Source organism: Thamnophis sirtalis, unplaced genomic scaffold (assembly GCF_051295495.1).
Source record: "Thamnophis sirtalis isolate CommonGarterSnake01/CBP01778 unplaced genomic scaffold, rThaSir2_p1.2 scaffold_2, whole genome shotgun sequence".
Taxonomy (NCBI): domain Eukaryota; kingdom Metazoa; phylum Chordata; class Lepidosauria; order Squamata; family Natricidae; genus Thamnophis; species Thamnophis sirtalis.
The window spans coordinates 87,606,696-87,627,220 of NW_028261382.1; the positions used below are offsets into that span (position 1 = coordinate 87,606,696).

General features: G+C 38.5%; 1 protein-coding gene across 2 annotated transcripts in view; it reads right to left on the minus strand.

Annotated features, from left to right (window-relative positions):
* CDON (cell adhesion associated, oncogene regulated) overlaps nt 1-18,135 on the minus strand; it is a 38,384-nt gene extending 20,249 nt beyond the window's left edge. Inside the window, exons 1-8 of one of the 2 annotated variants that reach the window (XM_087706331.1) lie at nt 17,887-18,135; nt 6,232-6,362; nt 5,845-6,073; nt 3,319-3,465; nt 3,037-3,180; nt 2,035-2,322; nt 1,652-1,921; nt 594-950 (exon numbers count right to left, since the gene is read on the minus strand). In XM_087706331.1, coding sequence (XP_087562457.1) covers nt 594-950; nt 1,652-1,921; nt 2,035-2,322; nt 3,037-3,180; nt 3,319-3,465; nt 5,845-6,073; nt 6,232-6,362; nt 17,887-17,995 — 1,675 coding nt within the window. In that variant the 5' untranslated portion in view covers nt 17,996-18,135. Of the gene's footprint in view, nt 1-593; nt 951-1,651; nt 1,922-2,034; nt 2,323-3,036; nt 3,181-3,318; nt 3,466-5,844; nt 6,118-6,231; nt 6,363-17,886 lie in introns of both variants that reach the window. The other variant, XM_087706330.1, reaches the window with a different exon arrangement.
* Between the last annotated feature and the right edge of the window lie 2,390 nt (nt 18,136-20,525).

The following is a 20,525-nucleotide window of genomic DNA, read 5'->3' on the forward strand; positions in this document are numbered from 1 at the left end:
GGATTTGGAGATTAAAGACAGGTATTGGCTCAAAGATCTTTACAAATGACACTTCATACTATCACTTCTCCCATCAACCTTTCTTCGTAACTGAACCAATGCATATCATCAGAAGTGATTTATATCTTTTTAAAAAGGAAATTAGATTATAACAGCAAATAACAGTTTTTAATCCCATTGCAAGGGTCCCTATAGTTTCTAGATTCTTACATGCCTATGTCTACTGAAGGAGGAAGAAAGTTTAATTGTTTCAACATGAATACTAATATGTCAACAAAATCAAGTTGAACCCAGCTGACCTCAAAACATAACAACACTTATTATAATCTCAAGTCTGCTGTTACAAGTGTTGATTATAGGCCACAATTCTAGAAACAGACAACTAACTATGGTTTAAATAGTACACCTAATTTGCAAAGATCTGGCACAGGAAGAGCATGTTTCAACATAGAAAGCAATAGAAATTTGATGAGATATAAAATGTGTAAGTTTACAATGTGGAAATTTGTGGACGTTCAATTAGTGCAAAACCTCCATTCAAACGGCCCAAATATTTGCACACTATTTAGTAAGACAACTGGGATGGCACTCACCAACTGTAAGGAAAGTCTCTGAACGAGCCAGTCCATAATCATTTGTTGCTTCACAGGTGTATTTCCCAGCATGCTCTGTTGTAAGAGGTTGAATATATAAGGAACTTGACCCACTGCGAGACATTATGAAGTAGGCTCTGTCTGCAATGGAATTACCACTTCTTGACTGGGGAGATGACTTGTGTGATTTTGAGTAGAGCACCTGTGAAGGATGGGTGCTAATTATTCCATGCCTGTTGTACCAACGAATTACAGGGGTAGGCAATCCAGTGGCATTACATGACAATGACACAGTGTCGCCCTCTATCGTTTTGGTGTTTGCTGGCAGTGAAGTTATAATTGGCTTGGAATTTTTGTCTAGTTAACAAATGAAAGCAGAAAAAAAATACAATTTACTATTCATCCATATGTATAGAGAGACACTTACACATCCACAAAAGACCATGAAGTTTCGAAGAATAACATGAAATAATAATCCTTTGAAAGAATGCCTTGAGTTACAAATGTATTTATTTTACCAATTTATTCCCTACCTTTATTATTTTGATAACTAACTCAAGGCAGCTAGCATAACTAGCATTCTTTTCTTCTCCTAACACAATAAAAGATCTTCTCAAGAGAGCTCAACTATCATTGAAAACTTGGATTGGTAAGGAAAAATAAAGGCCCAAGTGATTATTTTTATTTAAAATATTCACATGCTGCTTTGCATGAACAAAATTGTCTTATATGTTAAACTATATCAAAGAGCAAGGATAGTAAAGGGGAGGGGGGAGGGAATGGGAACCTTAAAATATTGTGGGTATTTATTGTAGGTAATAACACTCTAAACAGCAGGCATAAGTTCTGAGAAGCTTAATACACAAGTGGATGACAATTCATAATTTGTAAGAGCTCCGTGGATAATTTTACAGCTCAGGCAAGTTTATCAAAGAAAAAGGTTTCCTAGCAGTGTCCATGCATAGCTCAGTGGTCAAGATTTACTCAGTAGAAATAGCTCACAAAGCCAACTATATACACTAAAGGAGGATAGGAAAAATGTATCATGTGCTTTTTACCTGCTTGGGAATGAAATCTCGCAGTGGACTGTGAAAATCCAATGCCATTGTTTACTAAGCACTGATACAACCCTGTGTCTTCTGGAGCAATTTGATTTATTCTCAGCTTGTTTCCTGAAGGGAAGTGCCGGGAAGAAAGATGGATGGGAATTCCATTATGGTACCAGGTAACATTAGGTAAAGGATTTCCCTGTACTTCACAGGAAAGATGCAAATTTTTGCCCCAAGACATTAACTGATTTTGTAATCCTCTTGATATAGAAGCAGGTTCTAAAGCCAGAGGAAAAAAAAGAAAAGAAAAAGGAAGCATTATATCCTGTTTCACTCTGTTGCAGCAGCAATAATTTGACTCTGAATTTGTAAATTAAAAATTGTCATCGTACCAAGCACATTTATGCTATAGTTCACGTATTTCACAACGCCAGAATTATCTTGGACTACACAGGAATAACTTCCCGCATCAGAGAGATCCACAGAATCAATGGTAAGATGCGAATGAAAGAGCTTCCATCTGTTCTGAATTAGCACATCTCTGCCATCTTTATACCAGTGAACGTAAGAAACTGGCAGCCCACTAACTACGCACTCCAACATCAGAGGTCTATGTTGAGGTATTGCCAATGCCTGAGAACTGGTTGGATGAAGAATATGAAAATCCGCTGAGGAAGAGTCTGCAAATTGAGGAAAAAATTAGCATGAGCCTTTCTAATAGTACCTCAAATTCCTTGGATTCCTAAATTGTTTCCCCCCCACACACAAAGTATTTTGCTTTGTTTGCAATTCTTATATATTTTTGTTGTAACTATCCACTGTGGAAGTTAGGTCACGAAAGATAATATTTAATTGTAATCTGTTATCTGTGATATTTGGCTAAATTCAAAGCCTGTAAAAAGCTTAATTTTAATTTGCCCAGCTTATTCTGTCATCTACAGCAGAGTTGTTATTTACGATTTGCTCATCATGCTTCATACCTCATCTGCTCTGAACTATTTTAACGTGGGAAATCACCTTTTATCAAGCCTCTCCATGAGTCTATCTGGCTCAGCATACTCTATTAAAGTACCCCAGGTTTTATACAGGACCCTTTTCCCAATTCTAGCTGGACATTCTATGGACTGGAGACCTAGATACAAACAAAAGATTCCCATGATATGCAAATCCAGCTTTCAATAACAGCCAGTTATTAGTTAAAGGCTAGAAATGCTTAACATCCTTAACTCTGGGATTATTCGTTCACATACAGCATTTAATAATGATGAATATAATTACTGGTAGTTAAGACTTTTCAGCAAGCAGGCATTCCAGCAAACTAGATGGATGAGAAACCTAGCAAAGCAATGGCACTGCACCTTGACAGTTTAATTACACTGACATGTAATACTCACTACTGATTACGAGCTTATGTCCAGTAGGTTCAAGTTTGAGATCATCAGTAACTGGATTATATGCTGCACACTTATAAATTCCCTTGTCATCTGAAGATACATTCAAAATTTGCAGATTTCCAGATGGCAGAATAAGGTAGTTTTCTAATACAAATAGAGTTATTTTAATTAGACTACAAAGAATATAAATTGATTTTTCTGTGGAAAATACTGTGTTTAAGTTGTATCATACATTAAAATGTAAACTTGTAGCAGTTCTCAATAAGGGACATAAAAATTCACCTGTTGATTGTTCCAGCCATTTCCCCCGTACGCGGAAGCGAGCCTGTGCTTTTGGATTGCTTTTTGGTAGCTTGCAACCTATTAAAGCAGTATTCCCTTCTTCCACTGAAATTGTGTTTCTCCATGAAGATTCAAAATCGTCAAGATCTAAAAAAAATGAAAGCGTTTTGTTTTATTTTCAACTTTTGGTAGTGTTTGTAGATCTTTACCAAGTATTTGCCTAATAAAAGTTATTGCTTTCAGCTGATTGGATGCTGAATTTCCCCTTCCTAAAAAAATAAATAAGAAAACGTAAATGTATATGTTCTCAATCATAGTAATTTGGCTGAATAAGTTGCAAATGTGCCTTAGTGGAGAATTTCTAGTTGTCAGGTTCTTTATAAAATTTGAGAATCTCTGTTGTTGTTTTTTCTTCACAATGTTAAAAGGATTGCCAGGTGAGTGAGCAACTTTGGGTTTCAAAATAATATATTCTCTTAAATAGTTAAGGCCCCTTCATGGATCAACTGCTTTGTTGTGGCGGAGGGGCTTGAGTAGAAGACTCCAACAAGTCCCTTGGATTGCAAGGCGATCCAACCGGTAAGTCCTAGAGGAGATCAATCCGATTGCTCTTTAGAAGGCCGGATCCTGAAGATGAAACTCAAATGCTTTGGCCGCGTAATGAGGCGGAAGGACTCACTGGAGAAGAGCCTCATGCTGGGAAGGATTGAGGGCAAAAGAAGAAGGGGATGACAGAGAATGAGGTGGCTGGATGGAGTCACTGAAGCAGTAGGCATGAGCTTAAATGGACTCCAAGGGATAGTAGGAAGGCCTGGAGAAACGTTGTCCATGGGTTGACTCAGCCTTCCATCCTTCCGAGGTGGGTAAAATGAGGACCCAGATTGTTGGGGGCAATATGCTGACTCTCTGTAAACCGCTTAGAGAGGCCTGAAAGGCCTATGAAGCGGTATATAAGTCTACTACTGCTATGATGGGTCGGACACGACTTTGCGACTAACAACAACAAATAGTTAAGGAGGGAATAGGAACAGTTTTAACTCAACTATCTGTCTGACTAGTACCACAGTGCCTAATAGGGTTTATCCTATTTACAACATATTTTTCCGCAGCCAGTTTGTTCCCTGTGCAACTGGATGATGTAGATGATAAATAGTTGTTCTTTAGTTATTTACCTTTTTTATAATTTATATTTCACATCTAGCCATTTTGAATAGTCACCTTGTGCCCTTTTTGCAGCACAGCTGACCAAAATACCAAATGAACCAATTCACCAAAATAGCAAATGAATCAATTGGTAAATACTAGGACATTAGCAGCAGAATCTTAACAGGAAATCAAACTGTTTGCCAATAAAGTGACTTTTCAACGCTCGTGTTTTCTACGCTGATCTAAACTAACTGATAACTCAACTATAACTTGAAAAATGTCTACTTTGCTTACATGGCAATTCAATGCAATACTGTTCTGGCTGCAATCATTTCATCAGCAATCAATACAGTACAAAAGGCACTTAATGTATTCACAGTTTTCTACAGTCCTTAGCATCTGTAAGTACCAACTAATGTTCATAAGCTCTCAAGAGGATTTTGCTATGGGTCAGTACTCTACAAAAACATTTATTCTTCTCAATTATGAGAAGTTTTTCTCTTATGGGTATTTTGGATATGCTTCAAAAGCAAAGTATATTTATAATGGAAATGTATCAAGTTCAGGCATAAGAAAGGAGTAATTCAAACGTTTTATTTCTGATCTGAAATTGTCAAATTACCCTCAACAGAAATAAGTCTTCTGTGCAGATACGGGGGAGGGGGGAAGCGGAGAGAAGGAAGCAGGGCATCTTTGTTTCCACGTTGTTTAAATTACCAGCTGAAACTTTGCAGGGCTGATAAATTGTAAAAAGAGTATTTAATAATTGGACTGCTCAACACTTAGTATTTGAAGGCAGGCAAGCACAGCACCTCCTTAGAAGAGATGCTACTTTTTACTGGGATCAGATGGCTGCATTCTGCCAAGGAAAAGACACTGCTTAGTGTAAGGAGTTGCAAAATGATCCTGTTTTGCCCATCTGAAGCTGCATTTTGTTTCATACCTGAAGAACAGCACCGCCTTAATTTATAATTAAGTGGGATAAATTAGGATTAATAAACCTATTAACAATAAGCTTAGCTTATTTCTTTTTCTTTCAAGTAAGAAATAACTAAACATTTAAGTCATACATACACACACACACGTGTGCAAAGAAATACACAAACACACACGCATGCACACATACAGCACTTCAGAGATTTCATTCCCTATAAGTCTGTTCCTCTCTGTGTTTGAAAGAGAATTTTTATAAGCTTCTTTCTACATTAGTTCAGATATATCCATACAATTTTACTTTCCCCTAATTTTGTGTGTGACTAAACCTACTCTGAAATAAGTTTTGTTTAGAGATATAAAACGCTCAGAAACAAAAGAGGCCAAGGGGAAGAATAAAAATTTTATGAGGTGTACAGTTTCACCATCAATCAGAATATAACTTACATGCTACAGACACAGTCGCAGGCCTGCTGATTATTGCACCAATACTGTTATTAGCAACACACTGGTAGGTTCCAGAATTTGAAGGGCTAAGAGAGAAAATGGTAAGGGATCCTGGTTGTGGGTCTACTTGTTCTATCTTCTTATGCAATTTCTCTCCATTGAATAGCCAAGAGAGATGAGCTGTAGAGGGTTCAGCGGAACAGTAAAGTTGTATAGTAGCTCCTGGCTTCTGGACGGTAGAGAGAGGTTCAGAAATAAAGTGAGGAATCAACTCTAGGGAGGGGAAAAAAAGACACACATATATGGTGTTTATCACTATTGTCCACTGGAAGACGTTTATCAGTCTAAAAGAGAACATTAGGAACATATCAAGGAAAGTGAATTTACCTGAAGCTGCAGTGGAGAGGAAAACTGTAAGAAAGAGCAGTTCTTGTGAAGGTACTGGATCAGGATGCATAATGCCAAGTTACAAAGGCTGGTGGCAGAGAGCTTCAGAGTAATATGACTCAGTGAGGAACCTACAAAAGAAGACAGTGTAGGCAACATCTTCAAGGCATATTTTTCATGAGTGAAAATATAAGGCTTAAATATGTACAAAGGTAAGTTGACGTTCAACTTCATGGACACATCCATGTAACTTTCCTGGCAATATGACAGAATCGGCATGCCCTTTCCTCCTCCAGGTACTGCCTGCTAATCTCATCTCAAGTACTAACCTGGACTGATCCCGCTTAGCTTCCACCCCAGCCAGCTAGGTGTTGACAGCTAACATAGTTTCAACCATATGTACCAGAACTAAAACACAGAATGGAAAGCCTTTAATACCCTCAATCTTTTTACTTGTAGAAACATGTATGAATCTTGTTATTTTTAAATTCACAGCACACTCCACAATTCTATAAACAAATTAGCTATCTTACCAAAAGGAAATAACCCCAAACAACTTCAGCCTTGTTGGTTTCTGCTACTTTTAAACAATAAACTATAAATATCAACCCTTGGATTTTTCTTTTCCCATAGGTTCTTTTGTAGAAGAAAAAAGAGTTTAGGACCATATCAGAAAAAAGTATTTTGACACAAGGAATTTATAGAAACATATGCATGGTTCTTTATCGAGGCTATAGTTTTTAAGACATTTTGGGAGACCTCTGACAACATCTGATGAGAAGCACAAGCGAAGAGGCACAAATCAACTACTCCTTTGTAGAAAATAAAAATCAGGAAATTGATTGATTTCAATAAGCTATGTAGTCAGTCTCTTTAGCATAGCTTCCCCTATTGAGTTTGTTGTCAGAAGATAGCTGGGAAGGACATAAATGGTGATTACATTGCCATGGGATGCTACAACCATCATAAATAGATGCCAATTGTCAAGCATCCAAAATTTTGATCACATGGCTTTGGTGAGGCTGCATGGTTCTATGGCTTTCTACCATATCTGGAAGACCACAGGGTCCCCTACCTAAATTATATACAATTTATATACAACCACATAGTGCTTTAATCCTAGAAAGTGAAGTTGGATTGTAAGCTTCTTGCCAAGGCACCTTTAAAGTAAAAAGTAGTGAAGCTACAGTATTTAAACAGCCATTCCCCTCACTTCCATTGACTCTCCAGTGAAGAACAGAATATTTAAGAGAATCTACATCATAAATGGAAGAGAGCTGCCATGCAAAGAACTTTTTTTTTGGCTAACAGTAATTAGTAGTAAGCTACCAATAACTGATATGCTACCCATTTTAACTACAGGACTGATTTTGTTGTTTAGAGAACTGTTAAATCTGCTGAAAAGTTTATACGTAACAGGCATTAGTATTTTCTCACACAAGATAATTTTCCATTAAACAAGGCTGTCCTTAATTAAGAGACCTGAGTGAAACCAAGAGTAAGAAATATATGTTTGGGTAGATTTTGGGAGTTTAATAATCACAACTAACGACACCAAAGGAACATAGCACCTCTGGGGTTTATTTACTAGGCACTCCCACCTTTTCACAGGCTCAATCAAGCCAGCCAAGCATGCAAACTGATCCTGTTGCCAGCAAAAGCATTTCCTTTCACTGTGGTCAGCTAAAAACAGAGGAAGAAAATGGAAATGACTTGAAGTTATGGCACCAAACAGACCAGACAAGCAAGGAAATAATCAACTCCACATGAGCCATTTCTAGCCCATCACAATGAAAAGGGACCATGACCAGCCCCAGGAAAGGTCACCAAGGGGGGTGGGTTTCACACACAGAAAGAGGCAATAGCAAGAAGCTGCCAGCTGCAATAAGCATCAGTGTGTTCCGAATTACACTCACAGAAGGACTGAGTTCAAAGTAACTTTTAATTTGATCACAAACTAATGCTAGCAGTCATTTTAAAACCTTACTGATTCTATTATTCAAAAATAGGAAAGATGTCTCCTGTATTTTGGTGGATTAAAATACAAGTTTGATGTAGCAAGGGAAAGAAGAAATGGAGACAGTGCTGGTTTCAAAGTTTCAGTCCCTCAACTGTATTCTTAGAAGTTCTATGGCAGCAAAAGATAAGTCAATAGCACTTCTTCCAAATAAAACATATTTGCATATCACTGTAAACCAAAAAATAAATAATTCTCGTATATTTGTAACAGGGCTTTCTTTTGGTCCATGTCGCTTTGACTTCTACTATTATTCACTGCGGCTAAGAAAAGGAGTTAGTTGCATGGGTTATTTGACCTACAATGTAATACTATGCTAGTGTATAAAAGTAAATTTTAAAAAAACCATTAAAAATGATTTCTAGCATTTTGGCTGTTACAATTAATTATGATCCTCATTTCACTCTGACAGTAACTAAGCATTACTTTAAAACTAAGAGTCAATGTTTCTTATCAATCTCTTTTAGTATCACTGTATTTGTGACAAAAAGGGCTGAGTCTTTTAATGGAGGATACTGTAGTTATCAAGAAAAAAATGTGCTAAAAATTAAACTGGCTCATGAAACTGCAGATGGTTTGAACTAAACACTATTTTTTCTCATTTTAAATCACAGATGTGTTCTACAAAAAAAATCTTTAGACAGTGCTAATCATGACATTTTCTTAAGACAACAGAACTAAAACAACGTGTTATCTTGGTGAACAACTATCATTATGTTTTGTTGGTAAAATACATAAAAGTGCCATCTTCTTACAGAAACCCCTGAATCCAACATTTATAAAGCATACAATGATTAAAGCAGGAAACACAGAGGTGGGTAACCTGCGACCCCACATTCCTTTTAACAGCTCCCAGACCTAAAGCTTGCCACCATCTCCCTTGGTGATTCCCCCTCTTACGTTTGACTTTAAAACAAAAAAATAACTTTTCTCCACATATGGGAAGCTGGCTTCATATCCTCTAAAGTTATTTTTGATCCAACAATGCTTCAAGGTCTCAATTAAGCCACATTTATTTTGCAAAATATAGGTAGTTCTCGACTTACAACAGTTCATATAGTGACGGTTCAAAGTTACAATGGTACTGAAAAAAGTGACCTAGGACTGTTTTCACACTTACGACTGTTACAGCATGGTCATGTGAACAAAATTTGGATGCTTGGCACTTGATTTATGACAGTTGCAGAGTCCCAGGATCATGTGATCACCTTTTGCAACCTTCTAAAAAACAAGGTCAATGGGGAAGTCAGATTCACTTAACAACCGTATTACTAACTTAACAGCTACAGTGATTCACTTAATTACCCTGGCACAAAAATCATAAAATGGGGCAAAATTCACTTCACTTGGCAACTAAACCTTTGGGCTCAACTGTGGTCATAAGTCGAGGACTACCTGTACAAACAACAGGTGACTGCAGACCACTGCTTCATATGCCCCTCTGCCCCTCCCCACAAAGAGACAAGGATATGTAGGGTAGCAGGGCTGGCAGTTGGGATTTAGAAATAATGTTCATCCTCCATGGTAGCTACTTAAAAATGGGCTGGTTCTTAGGAGCCCTTAACACTCTGCCTGCAACATTTCCCTATATGCCAAATGTGTTCATGAGTTCAAAAGGCTGCTGACCCCTACTTGACAGTCTCCACAGAGGTTTCCTGCCATTCTAAAATAGGAAACATAAATAATCGCAATATAAGCCAATACAAACTCATAAAAGGATTTTTTCTGTTTCAGACATGTCCATAATTTAGGTTGCTGATCTGCATTTGAAAGGTATCACTGCTAGACAATTCATTTTGAAACTATTTATTCTGCAAGCTGGTTTATATCAGTTGCTTCAGATTTTCTGAATGTCAAACCACAGCCCCCAAAATCCTACTCTTTTAACTCAAATGCATATGCTTGCAGCTGTGTGACTACTATGCAAACACAGGAAAAAAGAAGTTTCTTTAGGTAATGAGCCCACCCCACCCCAGATATGAAGCACTTTTCCTGCTTCTACATTTACAATAGGAAAGCACAACTATTTGTTACAGACTTTCCATTTTAGGAAAATAAGACTATGTGTTTAGGAAAGGAATATATAAATACATATCTGCAACCAGAAGTTACCCACTAATCTACTAATAGATTACATCACCAGCCATTTGAAATCAGTTATTCTACAGCTAGAGGGAAAATACAGGCATAATGAATAAAATAACTCAGATTTAAACTGTGAATAATGTCCAGGTAACAGAGATGATATAAATTTGACTGAAGCATATCAACACATAATTACTAAATTTTAGTTTCACTCAAGTTCCTATTACATTTTTTGGCATATTACACATACAGAAAAAGATTAAAATTAAAATTAAGATGCCACCCTGCCCCCACCCCAAAACCAGATAAAAATATCTTGTTACTTTTGTCAGTGAACTGAAGGCAAGCTTCCCAATCTACTTTTCCTTTCAAAATATAGCAAGGACAAAACAAGATGCAATAAGTACATCTATTTTTTAGCTTGTATTTTAATCTGCTGGCACTATTTCTAGCCTGAATATGAAACCAAACTAGTACCCCCTAACAGGTGAAACTGCTTTATAGGGAATTCAGACTTTAATAATACAGTAATAACAATCTATTAAACTTGTGTGCTATCCAATACCCAATGACTTGATATTGTAATTATAAAAATCCCCTAATAATAGGCAAGTCCTCTTTGACTGCAAATATATTAAATGATGAAAGGATAAAGCATTATTCCTCAATATTTACCTAAAATTAAAGCATTATTCCTCAATATTTACCTAAAATTAATTTGCCCAATATGTTAGCCATTGTTTTTCAAGCCACAAAGCATGACCACTGAAAATGCAAGACCATATTTTTATTTAAAAACAGTGTGCCCTAGTGTATTTGTGGCTTTAAAAACAACAGTATTTCAGGGCTACTCAATGCCTGGTCTTTAGTAATGCACTAAACAATTCAATTTATTAATTCACATATTGATTTATAAACTCAATGAATTCATTAATTCATTCAATTGTTTCTGCCATGCTCTCACAATTCAGATTTTTGGTCAGAAAGAGCAATACTAGAGACCTTTGAAAACTGGATCCCAACTGTTGGGGTTGTGTTACATTTTCAAAAAGGGGCTTCCATTACGAGTGACGTACCCCTTCCAAGCTCCCTCATGAAGCAAACCAAATTCTCACTTGCTCCCAGAAAGTTTAATTCCAACTTTGTTTTCCATCACACTAATGGCCTCCTCCAGCACTTCCATCAGCCAAACAGCCTTTTGTGCCTCCATGATGCACAATGCCTCATTACAAATATTTTTCTTTTTCTAAAAAGTACAGTGTATTAAATTAGTTGCACTCTGAGACACTGGAGGCCAGCACCCTAGTGCTTTGGCTGGTGCTTTCTCCACGTTTGTCACTTATTCTCATTCACAACTACTTAGCTTACATCACATCCACATGTTGTTTGTGTTTTCTTTTATGCCAGTCTTCTACCATATTAAATTCCTACTCATGAAGGAAATGAGTAGTGTAAGAAAAAAAAGGAAGTGACCACATAATATATGAAGCAAATAGTTCCTATTGATTGTCAGTATATGCAGCATAGAATGCTAGGTAAGAGATAATGAAGCATAGAAATACACAAGTTTTCAACTAATATCCATAACAATGGTCTACATATTTGAATTAAAGAGAAGTGAGTTTCTTGTTACTTTGCTGTTGAAAAAGTTTTGATTTATCAAAATCAAAATGTAATACCAGAGTCATTTCATGACTTAAAATCCAATACTTGAAAAATGCTTGTTCAGCGTTGTTCAGATATTTAATTCAGTCCTTATAAACCTTGAAGGGAATATACCTTAAAAGGCAAATGTTTGGGAAACTGAGCTATTTTGTAATCACTTATAGCAGGAAGTAAATAATCCAATGGGATAGAATAAATTTCTCAGGTTAATGGACAAATGTACAAGACTACTACCAAGTGGTGTACATTTGCGAGAACGAATGGCAATTTTTTTCTGAAACCTCTCAAATAGTGGAATCAAATGAGCAGAAAATGTTTTCATTAGTTTTTTTGTCCCCATTAAAATGATCAATGCCTCCAATACACTATGTTGTTTTCCTTGTGAACTTAAAGGAGAATTAGTTGGAGAACCAGAAAGAGGAAGAAAGCAATAGAAGTATGGAATAAATTATCTTAAAAAAAAATCACCAAATTTAAAATATCAGATTTACTTGTTTAATACTAGAAACAGGACAAAGTTTGAAGTCCAAACTTGTATTGGGAGCAACAGAGAAAGACCTAATAAGAATTCTTGCTGATTAACATAATTTTGACATAGCAATGCTTGCTCATATGGAGAAACATTAGTGAATTAGTTTTAAGCCTTAGGTAATAGACCTAATAGTATGCTAGAAAAACATGAAAATACAGGGTATTTATAAAAATGCTGGAACTGACCAGCAGAGGGAGCACAGAATAGTCCACATTTGGTAGAACTGAACAGAGTGTAAACATTTACAAATTTGTAGGAGAACAAAATAAACTGGTCTACCAAAATTAAATAGATGAATATTTTCAGGTACGCAGAAAATAATCTTCAAGGTTTTCACAATAAATATTTGATCTGAAATATAATTTCATTCAACTGTTGCAAAAATTCAGAAAAACTATATAGTAATCTTGCAAACTGACTATAACAATTTTTTTTGAAATGATGTTTCAAAACTATAGCAGATGTTTAGTGGTTTAAACATAAAAATAGAAAATTAGGTCTAGTGCTGTTCAGTATAATCAAACATATCCTGTCTATCATGTTGAAAATTAACCACTTTTTAAAGCTTATATTACAAATTCATTTTATCGTATATTCAAATACATGATCAGTGTTAGCATTTCAAACAATAAACTGGAACAATATTAGATAAATTTGTAATCCCAGTGGACAACTTCACATATTTACTCTATCTACCAATTCTAAACATTGAAAAGTCACTCAAACAATAAATTCCCTCTGATGTTATTGTTTTATATGAGCTTCAGTGTGTCAACTGCAGGTTTTGTTTATATAAGCTCAAAAGCAAGCTTCCTAAATCTTTGAGTAAAAAGAAATGTCAAAATATTGGGGCCAGTAAAGAAGCAGAGATTGTGAGTGACTGTGCCAAAAAAGAGTGGGTGTACATATTAGAAACAATTATAAAAATATTCACAAAATAGAGGACTAATTCCTGATTATTTTTGCAATTACGATTGGATAAGATATCCAGTCAACAACCACCTGGCTCTATATTATTAATAAAATGAAACATAAGACAAATCTTTAACAGAAAACCTATCTAAAGTGGCTTAGCTAAGCCAACTACTTACACATAAAACAAGCTTTCGGTACAAATCACTACTTTGTTCTGAAGCACTTCTTAGTATAGAATTACTACCTGATAATAAGCACTACTCATCTTAATAGTAATAAGGATATTTTTCCTGAGATAACTGGTTTTTACATATAGGGTTCAATTATCTACTACATATACATTATCAGCATTCTAGAAATAAAATAAACAATATTTGATTAAATATTTGAAAACAGTACTTTCTCCTGAAAGAGAAGTTAATCGCTTACCAAGAATTCAGCATAATACAAATTTGTAATAGGCATAATAAAAATAATGCTCTGCAAGAAAACCCCAAATTTGCATTATAATTACTAGAATGTTGTCATTTTAAGAGTTGGAAAGCTGTATTTTAAACATGTTAATCACCTTCCTATTTATATAGATAGGCTACAAAAAGCATATGCCACTGCCTACTGTATTACATTTCATTAAAAAAGAGTAACTCACCCACTTCACAAGTACAATTGTCTGTTTTCACATACCTTCCCCAAGAGTTTGCCTCTTCAGACTAAGAAACAAGGAATCAAATCAGATGATTTCATTAAGTGTGGATGAACTAATTTTAGTGCCCCAAGTACAGCACAGATTGACTTTAAACATTAGTGTCTGACTATTCTTTCAGGTTGGGCTGTTAAGTCATGCCTTGATTTTAGATCTGCCAACACATGGATTCTTCTACTTCAGTTCAGCCTCCCCCACTTATCATCAAGAGTGATATACTTCTTGTTCTATTTCCCCCACCAACTCCCCCTGCTCCCTTACAAAAAAAAAAGGCACTGCAGGGCAGAAATTCTTCAGGTGCTTGCTAATGGAATTCCCAGGGTCTATGAGCCGCTTCGGGGATCAAGAGATCTCATAGCTCCCGCTGGGGTAAGAAGCAGCGAGTCTGTTCCATTTAATCAAATACAGAATGAATTTTCAACCCTATTCACTAGGTTGTCTCCAGGGCTCCAAAAAAACACCAGGGAGCTAGAATCACACTAATGTGGCTCTTTCAGGCAAATATAATTAGTTTGATTTTAAAAGAGCCACATTAATATCACCTCGGTCCTATTATCAGATTGTGAATGATAGTGATACTGTATGTTTTAAGCTTGAAAAACTGAAGGATAACTGAACATGAATCATGCAAAATGCTATACATTCTGCATTGAATGTTTCGTATTATACCATACTGCCTGGTTTCATTTTAACAGCAAGGTAGTTAGTCATGGTTAGCTCTTTGTGTATTAACAGAAACCAGCAGTGATTCCTCCCTCCCCCTTACAGTTTCTTTTAAAATAAAATCCCCTAATAACAGGACTCATATGAAATGCTGCACATTTATACCTTGAACTTCTGAATCCCTAAGCTATAATTAATAAATGGACTATTTCCCAATCAGGCATATTTTTATATTTAAAAAAACTGGCTTAAAATGCAGAGAACTAGTCCTAAAGAATTTTCAGCTATCAAAGTATAGCTGTCATTTATACACAATAAAATATAGCACCTACGATATGCATAATAAAACTAACAGAAATGAGTTAACGCTTTATACTAGATGCAAAAATAGCTCTGTATGAATTTTATATCCATGAAGAAATGTAGAATTATAAGCTTCCCACCAGGAATTCAATATTGAGTTCCCTTGACTTTTACAAAAGTAGCACAGCTGTTTTATTCCACTGTATACAAGACCCAGCCACTACTGTATTATTAAACTTGTCAAAGCATGCTGTCTAAACAAAATCAATTTCATTATTTCAAAGTCAAACCACCTGCAACCATGGCCAGTGTGATGTAAAAATACAAACTAGAACAAGATCCAATTTTTTACTATTTTGGAGAAGAGGAATTTTTTGACTTTATACATTTGAATTATATTAAATATCAGACAAAAATAAAATTAAACTCATAGCTAATATACTTGTTACAAGCAATACAAGTGTCAAGACAGAGTATGGCTGTAATCAAAGATTTTGATTCTATTTATGAGAACTGACCCTTCCCCCACCATTCTCTCAATCTTGTGTATTTTTGATTAATTAATATGCTGAAAGCACTTTACACAAGGAATGTTCTTATGTAAACCCACAAATCAAAATGAATTATATTGATGATTTATTGGATGCAATGAAACTAAAATTTCCTTTTTAGATTTGTTTTTCTTTTCACACAACTTTTTGGACACTATGCAATTTTGACATGTGTATAACAGATAGCAGTAATGCAATCTGCTCCTACTAAGAATGTTCTCTAGTTGAGCAGCACATAAAAACAGTTAAAGTTTCCAGACAAAATGTGGCGTTTCATCTTCGCCCAAATAAAAACCTCCCAACATATTGCTGCTATAAATACTCTTTAAGAAAAACAAGATGCAGCTTACAATTTCACATTCAAAAAGAACTTTGCCAAAAGTTAAACAGTTTGAAGATGACAACTGAGCCTCTCAATCATGTTTCTCATTGAAGTACCAGGCACTGCCTTTGGTTTTATCAAAAGCAACTTTCTGATCAAGTCAATATCAAAAGGACTGCACAGGATCCAATTATCTGCTTCTTCTTAGGATTTTGTTATGGAAATGAAGTATCATCCTCCATAGCAAAGAGAAATAAATTCCAGCTAACACAAGGTTATTCTATTTCTCACATGCCCCTGGAGTAACGTTAAAGCTAAAGTAATCTCTAGATTTAAGAAATAACTTTTCCATATGATGCACAAAGAACTAAAAATGATTATGATAAACTAAAGAAGGAAAGAAAACATTTTGAAATCAAAAGTATCATAACAGACTATTCACAGGGAGACAAAACATTAAAAGCAATGGCTTGCATAAGTCAACTTATGGTGAGGAATAAATACAAGTGGATATATATACAGAATAATTAACTCATCTCAGATTCTGTCAAGGAAACAAAAGCTACACATGGGTTAAGAAACAGTAAAGCAGGGTCAACTCCCTTCCATACATACTGCCTGATTATGTATAGGAAGGAGGAAGTAACAGCAACTCCTGACAAATTCCAGTGTTATTTTGCATATGCACTTTGCACTTGTATGTGCTCAAAAACAGGTAACTTTTCTTTTTGCTCTCCCCCTCCCCTTTTAAACTTTAGGGGAGCAGATGTTTTGGCATCAGAAAAAGCATCACTTTTAACTCCTTCTTTTCAATGTCCTAGGATTTTTAGATAGAGAAAAAAATGTACTTCCCATTTCATTTAGTCCTCCATGGGTACCTATGTGCACATCTGAATGGCCCTATGAAGAATTATCACCTCTGCACACCTTGCATTTCCTTTCCTTTTGATCTTCCCTATGATTAAGACCCAACCGTGGGTGCAAACTGACTGGTCTCTTGGGACAGAGCAATAAATGACGGGCATTACAACCCAGAAAATCTACCCTACTGTATACCTGCTGGTCTTTTTAAGACGTCAGAAGAATTTTAGGTTGATTTTGGTGCAGCAGTTCAAACCCAGCTCACTCTCTGCAAACCCTTAATGCTTAAAGGAAGCCTGTGAGGCTTTACAACCCCACCCACCCACCCCCACAAGCCCCCTTTCCCTCCATGCTCAACAATAGTGATCCAAAAGAGAGATGCACCCCTTTGAATCTTGCCAATCCATTTCTCAAAAGACCCAAGAGAAGTTTCGGATACCCCAAAAGATGGGGAATTCAACAACTCCCCATCATTGAATGGGAGGGGGGGCGTTGGAGGGGGATCATAAATCTACCTCCAAGGTGCCAAGCACTCTTTCATCTTCCTGTCGCCTCCCTCCTCTTTTCCCCAACCACCCCCTCCCCAAATGGGTGTCACCAGCCTTGCTGCAAAGGGTGATGGTGAAAGCTGACCGGCCTCCGCCAGCCTAGCCTGCGAGCCCGTGGGTGGGTTTCCACGAGATCGCCCGTGGGGAGGATTTCGCCAAGCCACCCACTCCCCTACTTTATAAGCCCTTTAAGGTCGGGGTTTCCACGGGCGTCCCCTCCTCACACCCCCATCCCCCACAGGTAATGGCAGGCAGCCCCTCTCCCTCACCCCAATTGCAGGACACGCAGAATGAAAACAAGGTCGGGCAATCCACCAGAGCATCCCTCCCTTCCCCGCGTTTCACCATCCCGACCTGACCCACGCGCGGGGTCTACCAAGAATCCCGTGCGCGCGTTCACACGACCTCAAGCGCGCTTCCCGCGTCCCCTCCTTCCCCGGTGCCCCCGCCGCCTGCCAACCCAGCAGGAGGGGGTCCCCCCCCCTCACACCTCTCAGCCGTCGCGGCGCTAGCTGCGCCCAGAGAGGCTCCGCTGCCGCTCGACAGACGCTCCCCAGGACATTCCAGTGAGAACCGGCGAGGCGGACGGGAGCCTCCATCCAACACCGGCCGGCCGACCCAGCAGCCCGGTCCCGGTCCCCGTTCTGCCGCCGCCGCCGCCGCTCCGGGCGAAGCTCCCTCACGCGCTGACGGACCGACGGGCTGAGGCGACGCGCGAGCCACCGAGCCTGCGCGCCCGGCTCGGCTAGAGGCGCCCGCAGCGGAGGAAGCCCCGCCCATCGCTCGCGTGCACGGCCGCGCTCACGCGCCCGCCCCAACCGCCGCCGCCTCTCCCCCTTTCTCCTCCCTCTTGGCCTCCTACAAGCCCCGCCCTCGGCTCCCGCTCAGCCAACCGGCGCTGTCCTTCCAGGCCTCTCGCTCCTCCCCCTCCCCGCTCTTCTATTTTGGCTTGGATTGGGAATATACCAACTGGGATGACAGCGGGAAGGGGAAGGGGAAGGGGTGCGAAGATCGGGCAAAGCGGAGTAGGTGTTCGGTCTCCGACCGCTAGTGCAACATAAGTAGCGTTGAGAATACGTGCCTGTTCTTTTTCAAGGACGAGATAGATTATGCAGAGGTTCCAAGCTTGGTAACTTTTAAGATTTGTGGACTTCAACTCCCACAATTCCCCAGTTAGCATGACTGGCTGGGGAGTTCTGGGAGTTGAAGTCCACAAATCTTGAAACAACATCCCTAAGGATCAGCCCTCCACCTAGTTTGAATGTAGACTTTGCCTTTAAGAAAAGGAGGAGGGTGGGATTATTTTGGTTCCAGAAGGTCTGGTAATTTGATCAGTGCAATATTACATTTATTTACTTAATTAAATTTATATAGCCATCCTTCTTAGGACCGTGTTTTGTTTTTGTTTTAATTAGGGGAAAGTCTGTGGGTTGGTTGATCATATTATTTACAATGACTATGATTCCTGGTTTTTAAGATTTGAAATATCTGAATTGTGGAAGAATGGTCTTAATAGTTTTAACTTTAAATGTCCTCCTAGACCAGGGGTCAGCAACCTGTGGCTCTGGAGCCGCATGTGGCTCTTTCATCCCTCTGCTGCGGCTCCCTCTTGCCGGTTGGTTTCACAATTTATAGGAATATCAGTTAGGACAGGTAGAGGAAAAAGGATGCCGCGCTAGGAGGAGACTCTATGGTGGGGGAAATGGACATCCGGTCGGCAGAGGAAAAAGAATGCCATACTAGGAGGAGACTCTATGGTGGGGGAACCGGACTTCTGGTCGTCTCCAGAATTGAACTTCCGGTTAGGACCGTTGTGGCTCTTTGAGTGTTTAAGATTGCCGACCTCTGCCCTAGACGGATCATAATATTTCTAATATTATTGGATGTTTCTAATAATGTTTCTAACAGCAGTTATTTCTAATATTGCTTAAGGAGGTTTCTTAACAATAGAAAGAGATGGCACATAAGCAGCATGGAAGCTGTGTTCATGAAACACATTTAACTCCACCGTTTAAAAGACTTGAAAGCTGCATTTGCACACCACTAAATAACAATAAAAGATATCGGTACATGTAGTCCTTGTCTTGCAGCCACAGTTGGGGCTGGAATTGATGTTGCTAAATGATGCAGTCGTTATGACTGTGCCTGATTTTACCACTATTTTTGCCACAGTTGTTAAACGAGTCACACGGTCGTTAAGCAAATCTGGCTTCCCCCACTGATTTTACTTCTGGCGAATGGCAATCCCCTGGCTCCAGGATGCTACAACTGTCATAAATACATTCGGGTTGCATGAGCACAATCAAGTCACTTCGAGGATGGTGTGAGAATTATAAGTGTGAGAACTGGGCATAAGTCTCGGGTTCGGGAGAACCCGTAGCTAACGTTATGGCCGGTTCAGAGAACCTCCAAATTCCACCCCTGGCTGGCCCCACCCACTCCGCCCCTCCTGCCCAGCCCCTCCTCTCTCAGGAGTCTCCACGCGGCCCATTTTGGATGTGAAGTAAGTGAATGGCCCAAGCGGAGGCTCCGGGATGGGAAAAACCGGGCCTCCCGGAAGGCCTCCGGAGACCGGGAGAGGCAGTTTTTTCCATCTCAGAAGCTTCCATCTCAGAAAAGCCTCCAGAGTCTGGGGAAGGTGAAACCGCCCCCCCTACCCCGCTATGATGCAGGAGGATGACTAGGCCACGCCCACCATGGCCACGCCCACCCAGCAACTGAGCAGAGAGCCTGTTGCTGAAATTATTGAAGCCCACTCTTGTTTTCACCACAGTTCTAACTTCAAACAGTTGTTAAACAAATGGTCATAAGGCGAGCACTATCTGTAAAAGTTCTGCTGCTCAGGCCCGGAATACTGACCTGCTACAATCATCTATATTTACACATCTGTAAAACTGAGTTAAAATATATTTACCCTCAGCGGTATGGAATGCCGTATCAGAGATTCCGTTTTACTTCTGATGCCTCTGGAGACCACAGTGGCGAAATGCATAACAAAGGCTGAAATTAAAAATAACCCAATGTGATAAATTAATAAAAAACATATTTTTTAATAATTAGAAATCTGCCCCCAGGAGAGGAAGAAATTTTAAGATGCATTTTACATAACCGGTTGTATTTTTTGCACCT